General features: G+C 46.7%; 2 protein-coding genes and 6 non-coding genes across 8 annotated transcripts in view; 2 read left to right on the top strand and 6 right to left on the bottom strand.

Annotated features, from left to right (window-relative positions):
* The first annotated feature begins 454 nt into the window (after window positions 1–454).
* On the top strand, window positions 455–988 carry LOC128331863 (histone H3). Its single transcript, XM_053265828.1, has one exon. It carries the CDS (start codon window positions 515–517, stop codon window positions 923–925), a length of 411 nt encoding a protein of 136 aa, XP_053121803.1. The 5' UTR covers window positions 455–514; the 3' UTR covers window positions 926–988.
* A 1487-nt stretch (window positions 989–2475) lies between these two features.
* TRNAL-CAG (transfer RNA leucine (anticodon CAG)) lies at window positions 2476–2558 on the bottom strand. Its single transcript has one exon. It is a non-coding gene; the product is annotated as a tRNA-Leu (tRNA).
* Window positions 2559–3384: 826 nt separating this feature from the next.
* On the bottom strand, window positions 3385–3456 carry TRNAM-CAU (transfer RNA methionine (anticodon CAU)). The gene has a single exon. It is a non-coding gene; the product is annotated as a tRNA-Met (tRNA).
* A 1743-nt stretch (window positions 3457–5199) lies between these two features.
* On the bottom strand, window positions 5200–5281 carry TRNAS-GCU (transfer RNA serine (anticodon GCU)). Its single transcript has one exon. It is a non-coding gene; the product is annotated as a tRNA-Ser (tRNA).
* Window positions 5282–5617: 336 nt separating this feature from the next.
* On the top strand, window positions 5618–5690 carry TRNAV-UAC (transfer RNA valine (anticodon UAC)). Its single transcript has one exon. It is a non-coding gene; the product is annotated as a tRNA-Val (tRNA).
* A 602-nt stretch (window positions 5691–6292) lies between these two features.
* Window positions 6293–6366, bottom strand: TRNAI-AAU (transfer RNA isoleucine (anticodon AAU)). The gene has a single exon. It is a non-coding gene; the product is annotated as a tRNA-Ile (tRNA).
* Window positions 6367–8638: 2272 nt separating this feature from the next.
* The window catches only part of PFAS (phosphoribosylformylglycinamidine synthase), a 33995-nt gene continuing 14773 nt past the window's right edge, over window positions 8639–27860 (bottom strand). The window contains exons 14-29 of the mRNA XM_053265815.1: window positions 27598–27659; window positions 26189–26350; window positions 24559–24684; window positions 23716–23847; window positions 23331–23561; window positions 21459–21639; window positions 20595–20678; window positions 18643–18798; window positions 16679–16798; window positions 15760–15905; window positions 15077–15287; window positions 14844–14935; window positions 13996–14110; window positions 12509–12667; window positions 11657–11809; window positions 8639–9346 (exon numbers count right to left, since the gene is read on the bottom strand). Coding sequence (XP_053121790.1) covers window positions 9024–9346; window positions 11657–11809; window positions 12509–12667; window positions 13996–14110; window positions 14844–14935; window positions 15077–15287; window positions 15760–15905; window positions 16679–16798; window positions 18643–18798; window positions 20595–20678; window positions 21459–21639; window positions 23331–23561; window positions 23716–23847; window positions 24559–24684; window positions 26189–26350; window positions 27598–27659 — 2453 coding nt within the window. The 3' untranslated portion in view covers window positions 8639–9023. The remainder of the gene's footprint in view (window positions 9347–11656; window positions 11810–12508; window positions 12668–13995; window positions 14111–14843; window positions 14936–15076; window positions 15288–15759; window positions 15906–16678; window positions 16799–18642; window positions 18799–20594; window positions 20679–21458; window positions 21640–23330; window positions 23562–23715; window positions 23848–24558; window positions 24685–26188; window positions 26351–27597; window positions 27660–27860) is intronic.
* TRNAS-AGA (transfer RNA serine (anticodon AGA)) lies at window positions 20074–20155 on the bottom strand. The gene has a single exon. It is a non-coding gene; the product is annotated as a tRNA-Ser (tRNA).

Raw genomic sequence — 27860 nt, forward strand, 5'->3', positions numbered from 1 at the left:
TGTTTTCAGAAAATGCTCTTTGTGCTTCAGAGGCCAAGTGGCTAGCAACCAAATAAGTACAATATAGAAGCTTTCTCTAATTACCCAGTAAAATTCGTCCCTGAAATGATGCGGGGGTCAGGTTTTTGTTACAACAAACTAACTTTTAAAAAATTTATTCCTGAGTCTCAGTCAGACCTTCATAGCTCATATTATTGAAGGTGCGGGGCTGTGGGGAGAGACTGCAAATAGGAAACCGCTTAGGAATTTTCCCGAAGACAATTCAAATCGACACTCGATTTCTATTTGAGTTTTAATAGATTTCCCAAGGAAACAATGTCTTCACAGCAAAGAGACCGGGCACTTTAATCCACCCAATCAGCGTCCGGCCCGGGAAATTCAAATTTGGCAACGGTTTCCTGAATGCTTTCAACCAATCAGGACGCGGAGACTGACTATAAAAGGCCGGCAGAAAAGGCACTCTCTTTCATTTCTTGTCCGCTTTGAAGAGAGGAAGTTTCTTGCCAGAGGAAGGATGGCCCGTACCAAGCAAACAGCTCGCAAGTCCACCGGCGGGAAGGCGCCTCGCAAGCAGCTGGCCACCAAGGCCGCCCGGAAGAGCGCCCCGGCCACGGGAGGCGTCAAGAAGCCGCACCGCTACCGGCCGGGCACCGTGGCCCTGCGCGAGATCCGGCGCTACCAGAAGTCGACGGAGCTGCTGATCCGCAAGCTGCCCTTCCAGCGGCTGGTGCGCGAGATCGCGCAGGACTTCAAGACCGACCTGCGCTTCCAGAGCTCGGCGGTGATGGCCCTGCAGGAGGCCAGCGAGGCGTACTTGGTTGGCCTCTTTGAGGATACCAACCTGTGCGCCATCCACGCCAAGCGCGTCACCATCATGCCCAAGGACATCCAGCTGGCCCGCCGCATCCGGGGCGAGAGGGCTTAAGGCGCCGCAGCAACAGGGAGCGAACCGTAGGAACATCAACAAAGGCTCTTTTAAGAGCCACTACATACTCTATTAAAAGAGCTTTGATTTCAAGAACTTTTTGCAGGGGCTTACAAAAATCTAAAAGGTGGCTTGTGTCTCCACCAGCTTTGCCATAGCAACTTTGTTTTCCACCCCTTTTTTTAATGAGCTGGTTTGCCGTTTGAATTTAACAAGGTATAAGCTTTTGACATGTATGTATGTTTTTAAGGGGTGTGCTTAGGCCTGTAGCAGAAACTTTGAAACTGCATATGTGCTTACACAGTGGGTGCTCTTGACAAAGCAAGGCGAGGCGCCTTAAACTGATGGCGTTGTGATATATGCAGCAATGAGGACAACTGTTTCTATCCAGGCCCTGTACTGACATTGTCGCCAGCTATGTACTAGTATATCTTTCACACAGTTCACTCCTTCACTATAAGGAACCCCTTCTACTTTGCAAACCGATTTGAGGTCCCCCCCATCAAAGTTTTATATGCATGTCTAATAACATCTGCTTATGACAGATAGTTTGGGGCGGGGGAATCCTGAACTTTGAAGTGCGGGGAGAGATGGAATCGTCTGGAGCGTGCTGGTTCTTACAGGTTTAGGCCAAAAGGCTTGATTTCTCAGTGACTAGGACATAATGTTAACACCGGCGCCTGTACAGCCTGGTATAATAACATTCGAGGAGCAGATTCCAAAAACTCCCTCACGGAATTACTGGGCATTAATCAAGACTATATATTTCTGCTGCTAAAGTTCCAAAGAACTCTTAAACTTGACGTTCCAAAGAACAGCATTTACCTCTTAATGTTTCTCACAAGTGTGTGCTCACCTATATGTAGCATAAATCAGGGGTTCTTAAACATAGTCCCCCCGCCCCCGATGTTGCGCTACAATGCACATCATCCCTAGCCACAATGGCCGAAGGGATGATAGGTGTTGTAGTCCTCCTTGGGACCCGAGTTTGAGAACCACTCAAAACTGGCGTAAATCATAATCTATAGGATGTCAGTCATGGTCTGCTGAGTAGATATTTCTGCGGTGAATGGGAGCATTTCCTGGTCTGTTTTACTCAAAGATGGTAAATAAATGCATGAGAAGCGGCAGGGGGGAAGGCAGGGTCTTTCTTTACTCTGTTCTGTTGACATCCGGAGCTAAGTGTTAAGGACATTTTGGTTACAACACGTGGATTATTATGCCCCACTGAAATCAATGAGAGAGGTCAGTCATGTCTACCTAATGTATTCTATACCGAGTCAGACCGTTGGTCCATATTCTAGCTCATAATGATCTACTCTCACTGGCAGCAGCTCTCCAAGGCCTCAGGCAGGAATGGTTCCCAGTCCTACTTGAAGATGCTGCCAGGGACTGAACCTGTGAGAATATTGCAGCACAGCTGGTTAAATCGCCATCCCACATTTTCAAGATCAGCCTCATAGTTATATATTGCTGAGGCCAAAGAGGAGAGGAATTAATATTTTCGAGGAAAAGGGTTCTAACTAAAGGGGGGGTGAGGGAAAAATGTTTGTCAGGAGTGGGATTCGAACCCACGCCTCCAGAGGAGACTGCGACCTGAACGCAGCGCCTTAGACCGCTCGGCCATCCTGACTTCTTAGAAACCAATTTTTGCTCTTGGCTTTAAAAAAGGGTGTTTTCCCCCTCACACACACACACACACACATATCCCACTCCTATGTTTTTACAATAACCGGAGCTGTAGCTAATCCAGACTTTAGGATGAACCAAATCGGTGTAACTACATGAAGAGAAGAAGACTTCGGCAATTTTTTTCTTCCTTTCTGCAGCCGCTATATAATCCTCAGAGAAGGCGAGAGATGCTTCTGCAACAGACGAGAAAAACAAACAGGGAACTCAATCGGCCACACAAGGGTAGCATAAACTTTAAAGAAGAGGTGGCTTCGGGCAAGGGCTGCTCAAACTTTGGTCCCCAGATGTTAGACTAAAACTCCCATCATCCGTGGACACGTGGACACGGATTACGGGAGTTGTAGTCCAGCAACATATTTGGGACCACGTGTGAAGACCACGTCCTGGAAGACATTTTCCAGTAGAACCCTGGAGCATAAATGAAGCAGCCATCAAGTCTACCTAACATGTGCAGAGTTCCAGCCAGTCTTCTAAAGTGTGTGAGAGAGAAGCTGCAGCCCTTCAGAAGATTGAACATTCTCCTAAGAACAGGTGGCGATTTCAAAGGAAGAAATCCAATAGGGAACCAGGAAGGTACTTCTTTCGCCAAGGTTTGGGCATTCATTTCGCCAGTGGCGGAGTCCGGCAAATTCTTTATCATTCTTGCAATTGGTAAACGAATAGGAAAATGACTTCCGAATGTGTCCAGAGTAAAAATGCTGAGCAGATCTTTATGTGCATTGAATACTTTTTATTTATTTTATATGTTTTATTTTAAAAAATTAAATTAGCAGAGGATGGTTTCGATCCATCGACCTCTGGGTTATGGGCCCAGCACGCTTCCGCTGCGCCACTCTGCTACCCGTAGGATTCACCTTTCAATACAGCCTTACAAAGTCCTCAGTTTTATGCGTGACCAGTCAAATTTCCTCCTTTTCTTCTTCAAACAGAGGTTTTGTATTCAGTAATTGCCTTTGTCCTTGTAAACATTCTTATGTAACCACCTGATGGGATGCCAAATACCATTGCATGTCAGTTAGTGGATGCTAATGCTATTTTGCGTCAACTTCCAAACCCTGTCAAATATCAAAAGTTGATGGGAAATAGAAATATCAATATTAAAAGATCATCTGGCACATTTTTGATATTAGCATTTTATTTGGGTCCATCTGCACCTAATTTCCCTGTATTCTAAGCCTCTCCATTTGCCTTACTAGCCACATAGCAGGACTTAATTTAAGCCAAGGAGCTTAACTGTATCACCCTGAGTGCCCAGCGGTTGTTGGACTACAACTCCCATTACCCCCTGCGGTTTATTGTGACAGGGGATGATGGGAGTTGTAGTCAGACAACAGCTGGGGAGACTCAGGTTGTCCACCCCTGTCACAGATGTTCAGGCATTCACACGAAGTGTCTAAGGTGGAGAACCCCTGCCATATCAGGTTTTGCTCCACTATCACAGAGCTTGCTTCTCCTTGCTGCCTCATGCCTGTTCACCATCATTTCCATCTACCAGTTGTCAAATTTTAAACTGTTAGCACCTCCAGGCAGGAATCCATCTTCTTGTATTCATTAGAGCCCTGTTTTGCATATCGACAAAACTAGAACAATAATTCCAGCCTCAGTTGAGTTTTTAGTCCTTGGAGCCTCTTACTTTGAAAACTGCTTTGATGCCTGTTTTCCCAGCAAAAGTGGTCTATTAATATTAATAACAATGTAATGGCATTTCCCCACATTCTTCCATCTCCATACTTGGCTATTCCTTCACCTTGTCAACTGTTCCCACACTGACTCCTACTAGTTTAGATTGTAAACTGCTTGGGATCAGGGAGGGACCTGTCTGTGCAAGTCTATAAGACACCATGCATAATAATACCTAGTATTGTAATACTAATTAACAATAAACTTAAATATCTGTTTATTGCTCATAACTCACTGGAGCAGAGCAGTAGATAAGTCTGGTTAGTGGAAGAAGGAAGGAAGGAAGAGACAATCGCAGTTTATCTGTGGTTGGTTTCTAGGCCATTTGCGTTTAGGTCTCTTGGAGTGGCCATCCTGAGGCTACAACTACAACTTCAAATATCCTTCTGATGGTAAACTAAAAATGTCTTCCCAGGATAGGAGATCATCTCACATGGCCATCTCGCCCTGAGGCCTTGCCTCTTTAAAAAAAAGCAATTTTTCTTTACTTCTCACATCCTCTTTTTCAGACACTGGTATAGTCAATCAACGGTTGTGCCTCATTTGTTTTGCACAAGTTGCTTTGTGTGTGATGTCTGTCCTGTTAGCTTTAGCATAGATCTCGTTTGTAGTAAGCAGCTGAGATGAAAAGTCCTCTAATCTTGTGTGTGTAAGAATAAATTTGACAAATGCTCCTCAGTAGATCTTATATTTCTGCAAATATAAGCCTAATAGAACATTTATATTGAATGTGAGAAATCTCACGTAAGAAGAAAAACTGTGTTGTGAGCTGGTTGATTTTAACATTCCTTAAAAGCGTTTAAGGAAAGCACCTTAAACGCTTTCCCCAATTTGCTACATAAAGGCTTGCAGAAGAGCAGAAAGGCAGAGGAAAGAAACTGTGTGACAACAAAACTGAGAATCGACGAAGGTGGGATTCGAACCCACGCGTGCAGAGCACAATGGATTAGCAGTCCATCGCCTTAACCACTCGGCCACCTCGTCCCATCTGCTTCGGTATTCCGCCATGCTTTCTTTTAATGTGGGAAATCACTGCTGTTGTGTGATTTTTGTCTGTTTTGGTGGTGCGGCCACGTTGCTTTCAGAGAGTTGACTATACAAAGTGCTTTGAAGCAAAGGGAAGGCAAAGGAATCGGTAGCTCTGACTTGTTTGCCCAGATTTAAAAACCACGCTTTTAGTTCAAAGTACTGTACAGAATGTTCGTTTCCGACACACTCTTTCTTCTTTTATTAATTGGCTAGTGCCATTTTTAAGAAAATAATTTTAATTATGATTTGTATATTACCTATAAGCAAGGAGAGACGCTAAATTTGCCAGTGGGTTCCATAGTGTAGTGGTTATCACGTCTGCTTTACACGCAGAAGGTCCTGGGTTCGAGCCCCAGTGGAACCAGCAGGTTTTTTTTTTTTTAAACCTTAAATTAAAAAAAACAAAAAACCTTACCAATCAAAAACAGGCAGGGGGAAATTGATAAATGATAAGGCTTATAAAAGACCAATCAAATCTCCTCTCCAAAATTATCCTCCTAATATCAAAAGTAGCTTTATTACAGGTATAGGATGTGCTTTAAAGAACCTAGTTAAAGAAATGTATACACAATTTATAGGCTAGAATTTCCTAAAAACACACGAAGCGTGAAATGCAATTGGGGGGAAAGCAGAAGTGAATCTCTAAACACCGCCCCCCCACCAATTCAATCAGACGGGTCGACTATTCAGTCTTCAATTTGTGATAATCGCAGTGACTGTGGGGGGGTCTTCGACTTCAACGCTCAGGAAAGGACGAGTTATTGCAGTAAATTGGATGGAAAGACCAAAAACGAAGTTTCAAAGGAATGGATTGTGGGCTGTCTCTTAGTTGGACTCAGGGACAAATGGGCGCAGTAGTGTCTTTGTTTTAAAACTGGACTGTTTAATGCATTTTTAGCTACTGTGCCACAAATGGCATGTCTTTAAAAAATGAGCGAACCCGTGAAGCAAAAGGAAAAGTTAATGTGGCCCGTACGGGGATCGAACCCGCGACCTTGGCGTTATTAGCACCACGCTCTAACCAACTGAGCTAACCGGCCAGTTGGTGTGCCTGTTTTGTTGAAATCTATAAAACAACAACAATCTTAATATCGGATGATTTGCATGTTTATGGGTGTATTTGCAATGCCAGAAGGATATTGGAATTATCAATAAGCCAAAGAGGATCTTGTTGAATTTTACAACTGTCATATTTATTGTGACATAATGTCTAGCATAGCTTTTGCAGCTACGACATGCACTTAAGTGTTATCTTCAAAAGTTTATACATATAGAATAGATGGATGCAGCAAGGAGTTTACATGTTTTATGCAAAAGTCCTCAGGATTACTTCACCAAAATTGTTAAAAGCTCCTGTGTTGATCAAACAAGACCAGCTTGCTCCACAGCCTGCATTGAAACACTTTGGGCTGTGGTCTAGGAGAGTTTGGATCCTTTATTCTTTGCCCCACCTCCCAAAAGAGAGCATTACTTCCTACACACTTTTGCCCCACAAGGTACACAGTCCATAATTTTCTCCTAACAACAGAAGGGTTTCTGTTTAAAAGTTATAGATAGCCATGTTGACCTGTTAGAGAAAACCCAGAAACTTCTGTCTAATTAATTTTATTAGGATCAGCCAAAATGACAAATGATACTGGAGAAGCTGAAAGTTTGCTGCCAGTAACTGTGTGTCATTTTGGTTGGTCTTAACAAAGATAATAGCAGTCTGTGGCTTGAGGACTTATTTAAAAATCATCCTTAGAGAAGCTGCCCCCGTTCCACCACAGATCATTTTGGAACATTCCCTACCCAAAATAAATCTGCAGGCCTTCCTATGGTCTGATCTTTATGCTCATGTCCAGCAGGGGCAGCTTTTCCATGGGGTCAGGTGGGGCGGTAGCCTCAGGCAGCAGATTATTGGGGGGACAGCAAGGCACCAAGAAGTCCTTTTGCCCCTGCTTTAAAAAAAAAGGGAAAGGGGGAGATGTAACCACTGTGAGGGGATTTGATGGCATCTGAGGAACACAAAAGTCTTGAGCTGCCACGGATATCGAGCACCTATTCCAAGTCAGCCCACTCCTGACTATTTGCAATGACAGAACCAGAGTTGAGTACAGCTTCCTTCAGAAGATTACAAAATAAATACATTGTTACCAGAACCGATGAATCCACTTTCTTCATTCACGCACACATGTCCATCTCTATTCAAAAGTGACCCAAATCTCTTGGGATGTAAATGAAATCTTTGGGTTTTGAGGGCAGGCATGGCAGAGTTGCAATACATACAGTTCTCCATAGCAATGGTGGAATTCCTCTTGAGTAGACTGCAGCCATATTGTCTGTAACCAAAGCTGTAGGTGAACGGAAAAGATTCATGGCCTGCATATACCTGACCTGGCTGTGTGTGAATTGTGTAGATTCCACACCCACTCAACTCTGCCTTTAAGGAGAAATCTCCTCCCTGCTACCATGTTGAGTTGTTCACAACCACTACTGGACTTTTCCTTCCTCAGAATGATTAATCTCTAGGCATTTGTCCCCATATGAAATATAACAATTTATTTTAAAATGCTAATAAGCAAGAGTTCTCAGTCTTCGGAGTTGTAGTCCAACATCAGAGGATGTTGGACTACAACTCCCACCACCCTTGGCCACAAGGTCTCTGTCATTGTGGCTAGTAGCCATGATGGGAGTTGTAGTCGAACATCATCTGAGGACCTAAGGCTGGAATCCCTTGCTAAAATTTCACCCAGTTTATAGTAACTCACATTACTAGCAGTAACGGCTTTCCTTCTGTAAATAAGGAACCGATTTCTACTTGCCAGGTTTAGAAACGGGAATAATAATATGTGTTTAGAATGGATGTCTTCTTTGGACTTCAGTCAACTAAGCATCCAACTCTGACTTTGTGTTTTTCCATCTTCAGATAGCTTCAGACAATTTATCTTTCTTTCATTGTCTTGATGTCCTGAATATGTTCCTCTTTTCCAGGGGAAAAAAAAATGTTTACAAATTTTCCTGTGTTTTGACATGGAAATGTAGTAGAAGCTCTACCAAAAGCTGTCTTGGATCTATGCTAATTTTAAGGCTAGTTAGGGATGTGTGAAGTGTGGAAGTAAAAGGACCAAGTTAGAAGGCCGAGATGGTTATTTTTAATTAAGAATTTTGGTCAGTTCCGGAAAGTGGCTATTTTTAAATCAGGATTTTGTTTTAAATACGCTTTTACATACCCTGAGCACTCAGGACATACACTCAAATATTAACACCACAGAACACACCATGCCCAGCTGAAATTATCTCCAAAGAGAAAGAAAAACATATACAAACACATTTCTAAAATCAGTTTCCATTTATTTATTGGCATGTTGGAAATTGCTTTGGTCCCAACCAGTTCCACAATGAGATCAGCCCAAACTCACTCCTTGATGCACAATGTCGCCCTCCTATGGTCAGTGGAAGCATTACACTTCAATTCTTCCTTGATTGATTCAAACACTTGTAAGTTCAGTAACATGTGCAGGCTGGGGAGAAACCCATGCTGCGTATAAGGCAACAGAACTGGACGTTTCAGCCCATGAACTGGGAACTGTGATGTTTCATCTGGTCAAGCCCAGCTTGCAGTTAGTGGGAAAGAGCAGCTTGTGAGTGGGTGTAGAAGGCAATGCTATAAAGGCAGAACCCATTAGGGCTGAGGAGGAGATGTGGGGAAGCAAGGTCAAGGTTGGCCCTCGGGATAGCGCAAACACCACTCGCAGGCGTTCTGGAACATGCGGAGCCATGGTGAGACCTTCACGGACTGGCGCCAGGTAGACGACATCCAAGGCCACTGCCAGGGCAAGACACAACGTTCAGGGTGAGGCATCATTGCTAGGTGACGTCCGTCAGGAGAGCAGATGCCTGCAATGCCCAGTGGGGATCCATTGGGATTCAGAGGATACTCCTCGGTTGGCAAACCCTGGTCATCCACATAGCGTAGGGGAATCAGGCGGGCAGACCGCACCTGGGACAAGACTTCAACTGAACGGAACCTCATCCGACCTAGAGGGGGATGGAAAGGAATGGGATGAGATGGGGCTATAACTCAGTGGTAGAGCATCCGCTTTATTTACAGAAGATCCCCAGTTCAATCCTGGGTATTGCCAGGTAGGGCTCCGAAAGACCCCTGTCTGGGACCTTGGAGAGCCACTGCCAGTCAGTGTAGACCAGGCCTGCTCAACTTCGGCCCTCCTGTAGATGTTGGCCTACAATTCCCATAATCCCTGGCTATTGGCTGCTGTGGCTGCGAATTATGGGAATTGTAGTCCAAAAACAGCTGGGGGGCCTAAGTTGAGCAGGCCTGGTGTAGACAGTACTGAGTTAGATGGACCAATGGTCTGAGCTTGTATGAGGCAGCTTCCCATGAGAGCGTGGCTGGATGCTCCAGAAATATTTACAGTATAACTTCTTCCCATTAGACAGCCTAGCTTACTCTCTCTGCAGTAGAAGTATGCAGCTGGAATCAAAGTAAAGGGAACCACATAATTAAGAAAACAAGGCAGAACCCTACACCCAGTACTGAAGCTCTTTTTAGGATTACTAGTATCCAAAATCTTGATATTACATTCACCAAGGAGCCCTAACATATGAAACCTATTCTTGAAAATGTTAAATATATCCATCTCTAAGAGAATATAGGTTGGTTTTCACGACCGACAGCTGGAGCGTCCAGCCAGACTCCAAGTTCTGTGCCCGCTCCCAAGAAACAGCAGCGTGTCGGCAAAAATCTAGGTAGGAAGAGGGGGAAGTGATCATGTGGTAACATAAGAACAGCCCTGCTGGATCAGGCCCATCTAGTCCAGCATCCTGTTTCACACAGTGCCCCACCAGATGCCTCTGAGAAACCCACAGGCAAGAGGTGAGGGCATGCCCTCTCTCTTGCTATTGCTGCCCTGCAACTGGTAGAGACATCTTGCCTTTGAGGCTGGAGGTGGCCTATAGCCACCAGACTAGCAGCCAGTGATAGACCTCCATGAATCTGTCTAAGCCCCTTTTAAAGCCATCCAAGCTAGTGGCTATCACCACATCCCATGGCAGAGAATTCCACAGACTGATTATGCGTGCTCTGAGTAGGACAGTGGTGGCCAACCCACCTTGTGTACCCAGCACTAGGGATGTGCACAGAACATCCCTTTATGGGTCTCCAAAATGATTCGAAGAACCGGCGCTTCCGCCGGTTCAACGGCAGCGGGGGTGCCACTTTAAGAGCAGAGGAGGGTGCACTTACCCCTCCCGCCACTCTCACCCCACCGGCATCTGCCTTTTGGAAAGCCCATTGGGGCGGCAACATACCTCCCTACCGCCCCGTTGCCCCCGTCTTCCGGATATGACCAGACGTCTCCGATGCGCCACGCTATAGCAATGGCGGCCATCGGAGGAGCAGGTATGGACCTGCTCTCCTCTGCTTTAAAAGGGCTGTGTAAGCCCTAGTTTTTAAAGGGATGTGCCTATGATTCAGACACTGAATCACATTCCAAGCACATCCCTACCTAGCACTGTATTGGTGGAAGAACAGCATGTCCCGCATCATCCTACCCAAATCGCAGCTAGCACACGATCACGTCCCCCTCCTCCTACTTTGACTGCCATTTCTCAGGAGCATGAACATGGATCAGAGCCTGGCTGGACGCCACTCCTACCCAACTGATGGCCACAAGAACAAGGCTTACATTTTATTAAAGATGTTTAAGCTCTCCATCCCTCACACAAAATACTGGCCGACATCCAGACTCACGCTTCACGTGTTCAAAAATGTTGTGCAAAAGCAAGGATATTGCGCTAGCTAGCTTTACAATGTCGGGCGTGTGTGTTCCAGACTAGCGCTGGATTAGCACAAACGTTGGTCTGCACACACAGCAAGGTGCCCAACATGTGATGTGCGCCTCCTGCTGGGGAAGCCTCTTCCTTGATCCGTATAGGCTGTGCAACACTTGCGCAACATCTGCACGAGAGTGCAACTCAGGGATTTTGTGCAGCTACACAATCTGCGTGTGGATGTGAAAACTTCTTGTGTGAGCACAGCCTTATTCTAGATCAGGCCTGCTCAACTTAGGCCCCCCAGCTGTTTTTGAATTACAACTCCCATAATCCCCAGCCACAGTGGCCAATGGCCAATGATTATGGGAGCTGTAGGCCAACATCTGCAGGAGGGCCGAAGTTGAGCAGCCCTGTTCTAGATGTTGGTTGACATCTGCAATGTTAGACATATCCCCAGAATTTCCCAGACTATTCAGAAATTAATATTTTACTCTGTCCCCAGTCTGTAGGCAGAAGCTGTTCTAAACTCAGTTCCTACCCCACAAGAAGCATTACCTTCTCCGTGTGCCACCCAGATACCCAGGGTGGAACCAGCCATACCACGGAGCATCAGCGCTGGACTCTCTTCAATGCCCAGGCTCACGAAACGCGACTCAAAGCGTCCAGAATTATTGGGGCTCAACAGCACACCTGGTTCAACGGCACCATCTAAAAAACAGTGAGACCAAGATCCAATACCTGCTGTGTGTTCCAACTCCAGAGAAGCTCTCAAAGGGCAAGGGAAGTGTCTTAATGCCAGTCACTTAATGCACAGCCACTAATGCTGGATTTAGGCATAAGTTAAGTAAACCACGGCTTAGGGGCCTCTAAATACCAAAAAAAATGACTAAGATGCAAGTTTTACATAATGCATTTTTATTTAAAGGTATTTCTAATGCAAATAGGCTTACTGCAAGATAGCTATTCTTGTTGAAGAGTATTTGTTTTTTTGTTGCATCTTTGCCAAGTAAAAATAAAGCCTTATTTCTAGTTTCATTGTCTTTTTGGATAGAACAGTATCTTTTGTGTTGCTATGGGGCCTTTTAAGCTTGACGCAGATTAGGGCCTTTGCTTGTCAAAATCCTACCTTACTTGTGTCTCTCACTCTAGGCCCAGTCACATGTTATGTTCAACGCTCGTATGCATGTACAGTGTACACAGGTACAGACCTCTACACAGGTACAGACATTCACATGTTATGTTGAACGCAGGTGCAGCAGTACACTTCCTACCTGCATTTGAAGAGCCTGTATTGAGGTTCACTTTTAAAGTGAACACAGGTACGGTCATTCACACAAACACATGGACGAGTGTACAGACATCTGTACACTCATACAGCATAATGTCTGAATCGGGCTTTCCTCTTACCTACATCCTTGGGGTTTGGGCTCTCAGTCCCCACCCAGCCTAGCAGCGCCATCAACTGGCAACCGTTGCACACTCCCAGGCTGAAGGTGTCTTTGCGCTGGTGGAATGCTTGAAACTGAGCCCGTGCTCTGGGGTTAAACATCACCGAAGCTGCCCAGCCTGGAAACAAAACATGGAAGTGAGTCATTAGAACGTACAATGGGAAGAGACCAAAAGGTTCTTCTAATCTGTCTACCACAGTGGCTTCAGCAATGATCTCCCAGATGCTTCCAGGAGGGGCGGCCCTTCTGTGAGGCAAGGTGAGATAGTCGCCTCGAGCAGCAGATTACTGGGGCGCTAGAAAGAAGCCCTTCTGCCCCCCCTTTTTAAAAAGAGAGGGGGGGGGAGGGTGCACACAAGGGCAGGTGGCATTGGGAGAGTTATAAATAGGGTGCAATGCACCCTATAGATTCAAACAGTGTTTCTCAACCACTGGTCCGTGGACCTGTGCCGGTCTATGAACAGTTGAGTGCCGGTCCGTGCTGGTCCACAAATAATTAATCCCCCCACCCCAAAACAATTTTGAGCCGGTGGGGAACTCTCCGGAGCTCATTTCTAGGCAGGCAGCCCTCACTGCTGGGATAACGTTCATTTCGAGGAAGCTAAATGAGTGTTATCCCAGCAGCGAGGGCTGCCTGCCTAGAAATGAGCTCTGGAGAGCTCCCAGCAGCGGCGTGCCCCACCCCCTGCCGCTTGAAATTGTTTGGGGGTGGTGCCTGGGGGGGTGACCCCTTTACTAACTGCTGATCCGGGAAACTGCACACAAAGAATGTACCAGTCCATGACTCCAAAAACATTGAGAAACACTGAATTAGAAAAGATCATAGAATAGTATCTATCATAGTTTTAATGTTCTAACTTTGTTTTTTATCTGTGTTGTTTTCATTGTAAACTCCCCAGAGGCGTGAGTTTTGGGTACAATACACATATGGTATGTAGGTAAGTAAGGTGAGGTGAGATAAAATAAAATAAAATAAAAGCAGATAGGCCATAGCTCAGTAGCAGAACATCTGCTTTGCAGGCAGAAAGTTCAATCCCTGGCATCTCCAGACAGAGCTGAGAAAGGCCTTGCCAGAAACCTTGGAGAGATGCTGCCAGTCAGTGTAGGTCAGGGCTGCACACCTGCGGCCGTCCAGCTGTTGTTGGGCTACAACTCCCATCATCCCCAGCCACAGTGGCCAATAGGGATGATGGAGTTGTAGCCCAACATCTGCAGAAGGGCCAAAGTTGTGCAGCTGTGGGGTAGAAAAGACTGCTCTAAGATGGACCTGTGGTCTGACTCAGCATGCGGCAGCTTCCCATGTTCATAGACCGAGAACAATCCTGTTATTTGTTCTCTCATCCTGTTTGCAGAGCTCATGGGATAAGGCAGATTTCCCCCCAGTCGAGGTGAGCTGAGAGATAAGAGACACCCATCACCACAGGAGGGGCAGGACAGAGACACTCACCTTTGGCAGAGCCCAAGACATCTGCATAGCTAAACCCTCCGACAAACACTAGGCCTCGGAAGGAGTCCAGGGTCATGTCGCCCGAGCACAGGTCTTGCATGGTGAGATCCCAGACCTGCAGCAGGTACCGAGGAGGGGGGGAGAACAAAAGGAGCTTGTTACATGGAGAGATTGGCCAAACATCTTTAGTGGGACGGAAAGATGACGCCTGCTCCTCCAAGTCCTTCTGCTGGTGGACCCAGCCCTTCCTCTCCCTGTTTACATCCTTGAACCTTTCCTGTGCTACTTGTGAGCTGTCTTCAGGAGGTCCACAACACAGTATGATATACACGGATACAGGGAAACGGGGAGCGTATCAGCACAGCAGCATGGCTAACACCTCTCCCCGTAATCAGTGTTTGCCTTTGCAGACAAACACTGAACACAGAGTGTGGCAACAGAGCACCTCAGCTAGCTGGCATGCTTTTGTTCCTCCTGTACACAGATACAGCGTACCTAGTTGAAGGATGCCTGATAAGACCTTTGGTGTCTAATGTCAGCCTAGTCCCAGATCGGATAAGCCCTCCCATCAGTCATGATCTGCAAGAGAGACCCTGCTCTCACATGTGGAGGTCAGATTGACTTCCACAAGAAGCAGGGCCGTTTCTGTAATGGCCCCAGTGCTTCGCAACGCCCTCCCTGAAAGGTTTGTATGGCCCTCTTCCCTGCTGTCTTTCCAAAAGCAGACCTTTCCAAAGAGTCTCTGAGATTAGCAGATCTTGCTACTGCTCGCAATGGAAGAATAGGACGTTTTCTCAGATGACATTCGATCTCCGAGAAGCCGTTGGGAGGTCTCTACCAAAACATACCTGGAACCCAGCCATGAGGAAAGCGGCCACCATTTCACGGTCTCCGTTGCTCCCTTCCTCCCGAAGGATGGCGACGCGGGGGGCAGGAATGGCTGTGGAAATGTGGGGGAAAGAGGAAGAGGCACTCCTACATATCACACTTTCCTTGTTCCCAATCCGAAATTAGCACCTTCTTCAGGAATCAATGGCGCAACCCTCCCCACCCATCTCCTCAGCCCTGGCTTGTCGCATACCCATTTCCTGTAGCAGGGGAAGTTCTTCCTGGGGGTTAAAGGTCAGGACGAAGCTGGGTTCTGTGCGCTTCTGCAGTCCTGCCTCTTCTTGGGCCACACATCCGGGGTTCGCTTGCAGCCTCTCCAGCTGGAAGCTCGTGGCTTCCCACCAGCCACGCAAAGCTGACACTTTCTCGGCCAGGACCTCCTGGCCATTCACGGTGACCTGGACCTGCAAAGAGGCACGGACCATGAACAAAGGAGGGGATTGGCAGGAGGGTGATCAAAAAGGGAAACGGTGGTTTTCCACAAGGCGTCCAGGAATCAGAGGACCTGCACCCAGGAAGATCCGACGCAGGGATGGGTGAGCAACAAGAAATTAGGGATCAGGCCAGGTCTGCGGCTTGGCTCAGTGGACCCACAGTGGAGCTTCCGGAAGGAGTTCTCAAGCTTGGGTCCTCCAATGCTGTCCTACAACTCTTATCATCCCCAGCTCCAATAGCCATTTGTGGCCGAGGATGATGGGAGTTGTAGTCCAACAACATCTGGAGATCCAAGGTTGAGAACTGACTTATGGGACATTGGCCACGGTGCCTCTCCCTCTCTCAGTCAATGGCCCTTTTCACATACATCTTGGACAGCCATATAAGAATGCTATATTCTGCTTTGCTATGCTCTGCATTTTCTGGGCAGCCTGCACTCACCTTGGCATTAGGGCCCCGGGGGCCTGAATACCCAACGGGCACACACCGTACTCCGGCCGCCTGGTATCGTCGGCAGATGTCAACTGCTGCTGCACGGGGAACCTCCAGCACGAGCCCAAGCTCCTCAGCAAAGAGCACATCCAGAGCTAAGGGAAGAAGGAAGAGACGCTAGGGGTTGGAGCAGATGGGGAACATAGGACGCTGCCATATACTGAGTCAGACCATTGGTCTATCTAGCTCAGTACCGTCTTCACAGACTGGCAGCGGCTTCTCCAAGGTTGCAGGCACGAATCTCTCTCAGCCCCATCTTGGGGATGCTGCCAGGGAGGGAACTTGGAACCTTCTGCTCTTCCCAGAGCGGCTCCATCCCCTGAGGGGAATATCTTACAGTGCTCACACTTCTAGTCTCCCATTCAGATGCAACCGGGGCAAACCCTGCTTAGCTAAGGGGACAAGTCATGCTTGCTGCCACAAGACCAGCTCTCCTCTCAGAAGTTAGGAGAAGTTAGCAGAAGACAGGGCCCAAGGCTGAGCATTTATAGGTCTCTCTCTCTTCTTCCCTGCCCTCAGTTATCCTCAGATCCATGCCAGGGAACCCTTCTCGTAGTTCTCTCTCCAGTATAATACGTGCTTTTGTTCTACTGGCCGACTGCTAGGCAGCCAATTGTAAAAGGCTTCCGTCAGCTGAGAAGCTTCTGCCGTGCTTCCTCCTCGGCCACTGTTCTCTCATCACCATGTTACGCTGAGCACGGGCTGCCCTTTTATGCTGCATCTGCCTCGAGCAAAGCTCCTTTGCTCCAAAACAAAAAAACCCAGCTACTGCCACACAGCCACACAGCCCACCGCTTTCCCAGCCCCACGCTGCCTTTTCAGATTCCCACACTCCAGCTCACCATCCTTTCCCCTCCAACTCACTGACCCTTGACTCCGGGTGCTGTCAACTCAATGTGGGCACCACAGTTTCCAGCAAAGGCCATCTCTAGCATGCAAGTCAAGAGGCCACCGTCACTCACGTCGTGCCCAGCAGAAATCACAGCATCTGTAAGAGCAGAGAGAAGTGAAGTGGTCTGTGTGGGACAAAAAAGTGTTGTGAATACACCCAAGATTCTGCACGTTGCATGGTTCCATGAAAATGCAGATTTGGCACTGGAGCTGAAGCGTTCACCACCTCTAGAGTCTCATCTTAAACAAACAAACAACAACAACAAAGTTTCTAGTTCTCATGGCCAGGAAGTCAAGCATTAATATACAGGAGCAATGCTCTGCAAGGTCTCAGAAGCAGGATTTTCAGAGGCCCTTAAGATCCAGCCCTGCTGGATCAGACCCAAGGCCCATTTAGTCTAGCATTCTGTTTCACACAGTGGCTCACCAGATGCCACTGGAACCCCTGCTAACTTGGCAAAGAGGCACCTTTTAACGTGGTAATACTCTTTATTTAGCAGGAGAAGTGTAACTGGCCCTATCCACCCCCAGCACAGTACCTCCAGTGACTGTTGCTGGTGTATATCTTACGTTTCTTTTTAGATTGTGAGCCCTTTGGGGACAGGGTTCCATCTTATTTGTTATTTCTCTGTGTAAACCACCCTGAGCCATTTTTGGAAGGGTGGTATAGAAATTGAATCAATCAATCAATCAATCAATCAATAATAATAATAATAATACAGGCAGGAGTTGAGTGCATGCCCTCCTTCCTGCTGTTACTCCCCTGAAACTGGTACTCAGAGGCATCCTGCCTTTTAAGCTGGAGATGAGTAAAAGATAGCCCCGTGCCTATCTTGTTGCCCCCTCCTTGGGGTTAACACAAGTTACATTATGCAATTATGTATTAACATTAAATTACATTATGCAAAATAAGCACATTTATTTACTTAAAATTTCTCCCAGTCACAGAACTCATCTTTAATCAATGTAAGAATGAAATTATTTTACAGAAGTTGCCGTGAAAAAAGGTAGGGCAGGTGCGGGGGAGAAGAGATGCTCTTCCCGTTGCAGAAGCAAAACGGACCAGCTGGTTCCAAACATCTCCCTTACCGTCTGCCTGAGTTCCAGATAAGTTTATTCCTTACCTAATAAGTCAGGTAGAACAAATGCATAGGGGAAAAGAACTCCAAGGTTCCTTTAAGCATGTGCAGAGTGCCTTAACAAAACTAGGGGTGATTTACACACATTGAAGGCTGCCTTATATGGAGGTAGACCATTAGTCCATCTAGCTCAGTAATGTCTTCAGGGACTAGTAGAAGCTCTCCAGGGTTTCAGACGGGGACTTTTCCAGCCTGACCTGGAGGTGCTGGGGATTGAACCTGGGACCTTCTACATACAAAGCAGGTGCTCTAGCAATGAGCTACAGCCCTTCTCCAAATATGTTCTCATGGTAGCAGTGATATTCAAACCCATGCCCCCAAAGAGACTGAGGCCTTAATCTAGCACTTTAGACCATTTGGTCCCATGACTCTCCTGCCCATGTGAGGACAGCTGGTCTTGTGGTAGCAAGCATGCATTGTCCCCTTTGCTAAGCAGGGTCCACCCTGCTTTGCATTTGAATGGGAGACTACATGTTTGAACACTGACAGATATATTCCCCTTAGGGGACGGGGCCGCTCCAAGGTTCCAAGTTCCCTCCCTGGCAGCATCGCCAAGACAGAAGTGAGAGAGACTCCTGCCTGCAGTGCTGGAGAAGCCGCTGCCAATCTGTGTAGCCAATACTGAGCTAGATGGACCAAGGGTCTGACTCGGTAGAAGGCAGCTTGCTGTGTTCCTAGGGCCACAAAATGAAGTGGTGGCTTCTGGGTAGGCTGAAGGTGCTGAGAAATCAAGCAGCAGGAACCAAGGCTAGGAAAGAGGAGAAAGGACAAGCCAGGAGTGGCATTGCCAACTTGTGCTCACCTCGCAGCAGATCCTGGGTGACGCGGAAGCAAGAAACCAGGGTACTGGGACTATCCAGGTCTGGGGAAACATCCCCCAGCTGAGAGAAGCACTGGGCCAGAGCACTGCCTCCAAGACGATGCCGATCTGGACTGATGACCACATGAAGGAGGGTCCCTACGGAGAGTCAAGAGGGTGAGAGATCGGGGACAAGGCCATAACATCTTCCTCCCACACTCGCTCATGTTAAACACTCCGGTGTCAGAAAATCTGTTCCTCAAAGTCAGAGATTCCCAACCGTTTTTCAAACAAGTGTACCTCTTCTGCTACAAACCTTCAGCTCAGGTACACCACAGAGATTGAGTGTGTGTGTGTATATAATGTTAACACACACTTAAATGTTACAGTTATAAGACAAGCCACTCCAGTCACTGGATCACATCCAGAATATTACTCAGGAGAACTCGCATTGAAATAAACTTTTTGAAGTTTCTTCCATTTGAAGAAAACATTTCACTAGAACTGCTGCTGAGCAGCGTGGGGTGGCAGGAGGATTCGGCGTCCCCCTGGGATCCATTCAAGTGCTGGTACCCCATGTGGGGGAACCCCTGCTCAAAGTTTTAACAACAAATGACCACCATTTTAATTGTGTGTCAGCCCTTCAGGCGGTCACTAAGATCAAAGCCTGACAGAGTGCTTCCCTCCACTGTCTTTTGAGAGAAAGAAAACCTTCTACTATCCAGGTGAATCAAAGACAGCTAGAAAAATCTGCATCTCTGCCTTGAAGATCAGTCCTCCACATCAGGAGACCTAATGTTCTGACAGGCGAGGAACTGCGTTTTCCAGATTTTTCTTAAAAGTGTTTTATTGCATGTTTATCCTGCCACATACACGATTTTCCCTCTTATTCTATCCCCACAGAAGCCTTATAAAGGCTGAGAGACAGAGCTTTGCAGTGGACAGAAACTTCCCCACTTGCTCAGCCAAAGGATTCTTAACTGCCACAGGCAGGCACAAACCATTCTTGAAGGCAGGGGGTTCTTAGGCTTCAGTCCCCAGATGTCACTGGACTACAACTCCAATCCCTTCAGCCATTGTTGTGGCTGGGGATTATGGGAGTTGTAGTCCAACAACAACTGGGACCCCTGTTTTGTATCATGTACACACAGTCTTTCTGATTCCTTCAGGATTAAGAGACCCTGCCCAATTCACAGCCTGCCCAAATAACCTGCAAGCTATTTCCATGTCAAAAGGCAGCTCCTGAGCCAATCAAGCCTTGGCAAGCAAGCGATGCTAGGAATTTGAGTGGACCCACCCAGGCTGTCTCAATCTCTCTCTCCTTTTTACAAATTAAGCTGCAAACAGATCTTCCCCGGCTTAGAATATAATACTTTACAATGTGGGAAATCGAAGTTGTTTTAATTAATATTTGAGCTCAAAACTGTACCCAGACGTAGTCGGCAGGATTCAAACCTGCGCGGGGAGACCCCAATGGATTTCTAGTCCATCGCCTTAACCACTCGGCCACGACTACTCACTGAAGAGTGTGCTTGCAATATGTCATTTTATAGCTATAAATAAAAGACACTGTGGCTGGGAATGGTAATCCAACAACTTCTGGAGACCCAAAGTTAGGAATCCCTGTTCTAAAGTGTTCAACTAATCTAACTTTATTAGTTTTATTTATTTATTCAAAATATTAATTTAATGTATTTGTGAGATTCATAGACTGCCTTTCATAAAGCTATTCCAAGGCATTATACCCTGCCACACCACTGCACTGCTGCTCAGGGTGGCTTATAACATTAATAAAATGGATACAATATGGAATAATTTTAAAAAAAAAATTAAAGGAAAGATTAAGAGAAGCTTTCCCTTCAGTTAGGCTACATCAACATTTAAAAATGTAGTTTAGCATGTTTCTTCCCACGAGACAAGGATAATGCAATTCTCTCGTCAGCTTTTGACCTCACCTTTCCCATCGGGGCATTTCAGATCAGGGGTAACGGTGGCAGTGATATCTGGACAGACTGCGTAGGCTGAGATGACAAGCGTCCCTGCGGGGAGGGAGCAGAACGTGAAGAGAAGTGGGAAAGAAACAGAAAGTTAACCAAAAGTGGGAAACTTCTCCAACCATGTGCTGAATCATAGAGTTTTAGAGCTAGAAGGGACCCTGGAGGTCTTCTATGCCAACCCCCCACTCAGTGCAGTGTCTGGGGAGGATGTGTTTGGGTTGCTCAGTAATAGCAACGTTCTTCTCTTGCCCCTCCTCGGGGCAGAAGATTCCTCCGCCCCTCCCTAAGGAATCAAAGTAGCCACAGCCAATGCTCTGGGGCAGCTTGATGGGTTACAACAGCTGGGGGAAATAACTGGTTGCCTCCAGGTCTGTGCTGTGGACAAAATGTCCCATTTACTCAGTGAATGGGGGACCTAAAACTCCATTTCCATGGAGATCTGCCAAAGCTAGAGCCTGGCTTTTAAAGGGAAAGACCCCTGTATGAAGTCCTGCTGAGCTGCTGCCAGTCAGTGTAGACAGTACTAAGCTAGATGGGCCAATGGTCTGACTCAGTATACAGCAGCTTTCTACGTCCCTGACTTAAGTCGCATTAATTCCAACTTGACTCAGTCATGTCTAACTCAATCTGGATGTCACCGATTATTTTTAAGAAGCAAGCCAGGCCTTCGAACAAAAATAAAAAGGCACACGGCAGATTAGAAATAGAAAAATGCAACGCTGTTTTGAAAACGGCAACAGAAAAAGGCCTCCGACCAGAAGACAGACCACTCAGCCTTCTCCCAACTGGAGAGCAACTTCAGCAACTTTCCTCCCTCCTCACCAGGTGCCTTGACGGTTTCCATGCCAACGCGGGCCGCCATGCTGAGGGAATCTTTGCCTCCATCCACAGCCACGCCCAGTTCAGCCATCACAGCACACATGGCACTGCAGGCCTCGGCCAAGGCCGCCCCCTCGCCTGGCAACTTGGCAGCCCACATCCAGTTCCCACTGCATTTCACATCCTGCAAGGAAACACACATTCCCCCACAGAGACCAGGGGACAACAGAGAACCACATTACTCAGGCATCGTAGGCCCATTCACATGTTATGTTCCACTTCAAGTGTCCAGTGTACATCGGTACAGATCTGTACACAGGTACAGTCATTCACATGTTATGCTGAACACAGGTACAGAAGTACACTTCCTGTCAGTACCATGCATCTGAAGGGCCTGCATCCAGCTTCACTTTTTAAATGAACACAGATACAATCATTCACACAAACACGTGCACATCTGTACACTCATACAGCATAATGTCCAAATTGGGCTCTAGTCTCTAAATCAGACTTGCAGTAAATATTAGTGTGAGGTACATTAATGAAGGGAAATGAGAATTTGTGATCACCTCAGAAGGATTCAGTTTCAGAGGTCAAGGGAGAGATACAGGTCCGATTTGGATATGTCTGCTGGTCCATACTAATCATGTACAGGAGGAATAGAAGGAGAGGAAATGGTGGTGGTTATTACAGTGTTTGAAAATGATATAGAGAAGGAGGAATGAAATACAGGGCATGGGGAGGTATGGGGAGGTATAACCCCTTTTCCAAAAATGGAACTAAATTGTGGCCCTAGATTAAATAGCAGGGTTGATATGATGGTATACTTAGCAGGTGGTAGATACCTATTTACTTACCTGAACCCAAGACTAGTTTTCTCCGGAGTTCCTTGATCTTAGAAATCAAGGGGGTTGTCTAAGATCCATAGCCCTTTTCTTTTCAGGTAATACAGGTATAACCTGTATTTTTAAAGGGGGTTGTCTTAAATGCAGAGCCAACTTCAATTCGGGTAACTACGGGTAACGGGGGAGGGGGTAAATTGACAGCTGATGTGAAGTTATTTATTTATTTATTCATTCAATTTCTATACCTCCCTTCCAAAAATGGCTCAGGGCAGTTTACACAGAGAAATAAATAAATAAATAAGATGGCTCCCAGTCCCTAAAGGGCTCACAATCTAAAAAGAAACACAAAGCAGACACCAGCAACAGTCACTGGAGGTATTGTGCTGGGGGTGGAGAGGGCCAGTTACTCTCCCCCTGCTAAATAAAGAAAATCGCCATGTTAAAAAGGTGCTTCTTGGTCAAGTTGGAAGGGGCTAATGAAGGACACACTTCAGTAATGAAGTGTATCCTTGTTTATTATTGTTTGAAGTAATGAAGTGTGTCCTTGTTTATTATTGTTTTAAACTGTTTGAGTGGATTGTAGAAGAGAGTGTGTGTGTGTGTGTGTGTGTGTGTGTGTGTGTGTGTGTATTCTGTTGCTTTGTTAGAAAAGGGAGAGAAGGCACTTCAAGATGTGTTTATCATCTGTCGGTGTCCACCTTAATTTAGTGACTGTGCATTATTAAGATTTAATGGGCATTGATGTATTACTGTAATATCATGTTTTACTGTGCTACTTCGTGAAACAGATAGCTTTACATGATATTTAGGAACAACAATAATAATTCTTTAAGCATGACGAGTTCTTCCGGTACAAAACAAGCAGTAGTCGTGAGCGCTCTCTCTTGTACAAGAAAAAACCATACACCCATTTTACAATCGTACAAATTCATGACAGGAAGGACCTTTGCAAGATCTTTTACGAGGAGAAGTATCAAGTCAGGATGGGAAACTGCATGAAGAAGGAAGGGAGGGAGGGAGGGAGCCTCACCTTAAGATCAGTGACCCGAGCAAAGACCAGATTGGTGAGGGCCTCTGCCACAGCCAATCGGGCGCCAGCAGCTGGGCTGATGAGCCCCTTGATTGGCTGCTCTCCAAGGGCTGTGGCTCCCCCTACTGTCTCAAAGTGGGAGAGGGCTACCACTGCCACGTCCGCCAGTGGGGTGTGCAGGGGACCCACACACTGTTGTTGCGCCACCAATCCCGTCACCGAACGATCAACCTACACCAGGGGAAAGGGACAAAAAGAGAGAGGAGAAAATCCAAGGTATGAACTGTCCGCCTACTTAAAAAAAAAAGAAAGAGATAGATAATTATGTCAAAAGGAGCTGGGAAGTGAAGACTGAAAGGCCACTTCAGAAAGGTTTTCCAGGTACCTTATTGGTCAGGTAACGTTTACTAGCTACAGATGGTAGCCTCAGCACTCGCTGGAGAGCATCCACAATAGTAAGGTCACAGGGAAGATCCAGAGGTCGTAGGGCCCGAGTCACTCGATCCAAAACAAATTCCTGTTTGGCAAAGAACAAACAACGATGAATGCACTATACAAGGGTTCCCGAGCAGGGGTCTCCAGATGTTGCTGGACTACAACTCCCATCATCCCCAGCCACAATGGCCATTGTGGCTGGGGATGATGGGAGTTGTAGTCCAGCAACATCTGGAGACCCAAGCTTGAGAACTATTTGCAAAATGCTATTATCCAGAGCAGAACATTCTACAGAGAGTTGGGTAACCCAGACACAGGGAGAGAGCTCAGGCTTGTGCTACTTCTAACAGGGAGGATTATGGAAAATATGGTTGCTGTGCTGTGGAGGAGAGGAGCCATCTCTCCTTTCATGCAAGCCCCTCAAATATACTGAAAAGGAATTTTAGGGGAGAAACTGCAGCTGAATCAAAGAGCATATGCTTTGCTCCAGGTTCTCTGGAGAGCTGTGGCCAGTCAGCTGGGCTAATGGTGACATAATAAGGGAACCAGGACCAGCCCTTTCATGATGGTCAGTGAAGAGGTCATCTCAGGCAGCGGGTTCAGGAGGCCTTCCATTTATTGGCGTCTCCGCAGGAGGCAGAGCAGGAATGCAGACTCCTAAGGGGACATTTCTCACAGACCCCAAGAGTTATATGGGATAACCCATTGGATCAATCCCAACCCCTTTGCTCCCATGCAGATCATCCTACATCTTAGACAAGGTAAGGAGAACACACAGAGACACATCTCATACCTTGCGTGGCATTTTGCCCAGGACCCACTCCAGCTTCAAGTTCACAGGGGTGGCTCTTCCTCCCACCGGAGCCTTCTCCAGCTCTGCGTCACTCACCGGAGCTTTTGTGTCATCGACAAGTATGATCTGTTAAAGACCCACCCACAGGGAGGAGGAGTCACTTTCACAGACCACCTGCTCCTTGAATGGCTTCAACTGGTGCCCATCCCAATCAGTTCCTTCCCCTTTGCTTTTATCCTCATCACAATCTACTTGGATTTGGGTCCTCATCCAGTCTTCTCCAGCATCCTAGGACAGGCCATGTCCACACTAGATGAGCGTAAAAACATATCTTCTATAGCAGGGCTACACAACTTCAGCCCTCCTGCAGATGCTGGCCTACAAACTCCCATGATCCCTATTAGCTATTGTGGATGGGGATTATGGGAGTTGTAGCCAAAAACAGCTGGAGGGTCAAAGTTGTGTGGCCCTGGTCTATAGAAAAAGTTGCAACTCCTACAATCAATCAATCAATCAATCAATCAATCAGTCTCTCTCTCTCTCACACACACACACACACACACACACACACGCGTACGTACGTAGTTAGATGTCTAATATTTTAACAGCTTTAGGTACTTCCCTCACAAAAGACTAAGTAATTTAACAGAGATATTTCCAGAAGGAAGCAAGATTACTAGAATAACCACATGGGGTGTGTGTGTGTACACACATACATGCATATCTTGTATATAATATTTATTACATTAGAACTCTCACTTCTGTCTTTCACAGATGCCTTTGTTAAATGTGAGATTTCCTGAAGGAAAATGCCTAACATTTCTAGAACACCAACAATGCAAACATACACATGCTTTACTCAGTAGTTCAAGGGGCTTACTCCCAGGAAAATGAGCCAAGGATTGTACTATTTCCTTCCTTCTCCGTGGAAATCAAAGCAGATTCCACACAATATCTTCCTGTGGTTTCCCTTCCAGTCATTGACCAGACCCAGATCTGCTTAGCTTCAGAAACCCTGCTGCATCCTGTGCCTTCATATCCCACCATTTAGACCTGAGCACTGAGCATTTAAGGAGCAGATTACTTTCCAGTAGAACTAAAAACCCTTCAGCGTGAATTTTGGTGGAAATACATGTGCTGTTGTTTTAAATCCCCATCTCTTTGAAATCTAGAGGTGTTATTCTAGAGCCTTATGAGTTCAAGTTGAAAACTCACAACAGTAAAGTCTGTGAAAATCAGCTTAAAAGAAAATACAAGGATGGGAATCCCCCTTATCTGGATTTCCCCCACTGATGCTCGCAGACAAACTATAGGCAAGGGAAGTTTGGTTTTCCCAGCTTGTCTTGAAGATGCTTAACCATTTAGCTCTATCATCTCTTTCTTCTGTCTCTGTAAATAAGAAGCAGCTATTCATACAAAGATATGCACATGCAAACAAAATTAATTGCCCTGGGCTAGAAGTACTGATGTTGATTCTGTGCCAAGATAAGGATTTCCTGGGCAGTCCAGAAAATCAGGAATGTTTGTATAACATCTCTTGTTCCCCCATTTCTTGTAGTTTTGCTTTCCTGCCTCAGTCACTCGTCATTCATCCTGCTCCGTCCCAACCCTGTATTCCTCCACATCATACCCGTCCGTCGCCTGTAATCCTGCCCACGAAGTCAACGGGGCACCTCTCACGCTGGGCCAGGCGGCGGAGGAAAGCAGCATGGCGGGGGCGTAGCAGGAGAGCGTTCGATTCTTGGTACTCTGCTCCCCAGATCTCCAGAACGCTCAGCGTGGGATCTCCGAGCTGGGAAAGGAAGAGAAGAGAAGAGAAGAGAAGAGAAGAGAAGAGAAGAGAAGAGAAGAGAAGAGAAGAGAAGAGAAGAGAAGAGAATTAACCAGGAGATGGAGACGGTGATGATCAGAACTGAGCACCTTGTTGGCTACATACTCGTAGCAGATTGCAGAGAAAACCCTGTAGAGATGGTTGTTTCCCCATCCACTTTTTATCTGGACATTTCAACAGTTCCGGCCAGTGAGGGCAGCATGAGGTACCTTTAAAACTCCTAACCGGCTGTTGCACCTACAACACTCACCTGGCCTCTGTGCATGCCAGCCAGGCAAATATCCGCCATGCATGCACTGAGACCAGGTGAGTGTGGTAGGCGGGACAGCTGCCGTTTGGGATGCCGGGTGGCACACCACTGTTCCCTGCAGCTTGCAGGTGCTGGAAGTATGGCCAGTAAGTTATTTTAAAGAGGTATGTCTTGCCACAGCCCCTACACCACCCACCAAGTGTAGGCCCATCCACACCTTATGTTCAACACTCGTAACAATGAGTGAACGATGTACAGTGGTACAGTCATCCAGAAGTTACGTTGACCACAGACAGGTACAGCAGTGCACTTCCGATCTGTACCATGCATTTGAAAAGCCTGTATCGAGCTTCACTTTTAAAATGAAGACAGGTATAGTCATCCGCCACCTTAAGTGGCACAGCAGGGAAAGGCTGGACTAACAAGCAGAAGGTTGCCGGTTTGAATCCCCGCTGGTACTATATTGGGCAGCAGCGATATAGGAAGATGCTGAAAGGCATCGTCTCATACTGTGAGGGAGGAGGCAATGGTCAACCCCTCCTGTGTTCTACCAAAGGCCACCACAGGGCTCTGTGGGCACGGGAGGAGGTGAGCCCCTCCTGTATTCTACCAACCACAGGGCTCTGTGGGCACCAGGAGTCGAAATTGACTTGATGGCAAACTTTACCTTATCTTTCAGTCATCCACACAAACATGTGCAAGAGTGTACAAGCATCTGTACGCTGGTGCAGCAGAATGTCTGAATCAGGCTGATGTGTCTGTGGGCATGTTTTTAATCCACTGCTCCCTGCTCTGGATTTTTGGGAAGTGGACAGGGTGTCCGTTCAATACGTACATTTTAAAAAGAGGTCAGAAGCCCTGCGACAGGGGCTCCCAACAAGCAGACCCAATGTTGGGAACTCCTGACCTAGGAGATACCAGGGGTCAAAGGTTACAGAGGTCAGAAAGTAACACTGACCTGGAAGCGGCTGGCATAGATAGTGGCCCCAGCTGGTTCACTCAGCTCTTTCAGCACGTTTCCTGGGCAGAGAGGAAGAGTCATTTGTAGGCTCCACATAGACACCCTTGAACAAAGGAACCCCTATAATCCTACGAAACCTCTGTTTCCAAGGAAAGCGCCTGCCACTGATCCCTGCCACGCTCAACACATCCCTTCCTTATCCATCCAAATGGAGACGGACGTCTCTCATTCTAGTCCTGGAGATGGCTGGGGCAGAGAAG

This window comes from Hemicordylus capensis, chromosome 6, assembly GCF_027244095.1.
Source record: "Hemicordylus capensis ecotype Gifberg chromosome 6, rHemCap1.1.pri, whole genome shotgun sequence".
Lineage (NCBI taxonomy): Eukaryota > Metazoa > Chordata > Lepidosauria > Squamata > Cordylidae > Hemicordylus > Hemicordylus capensis.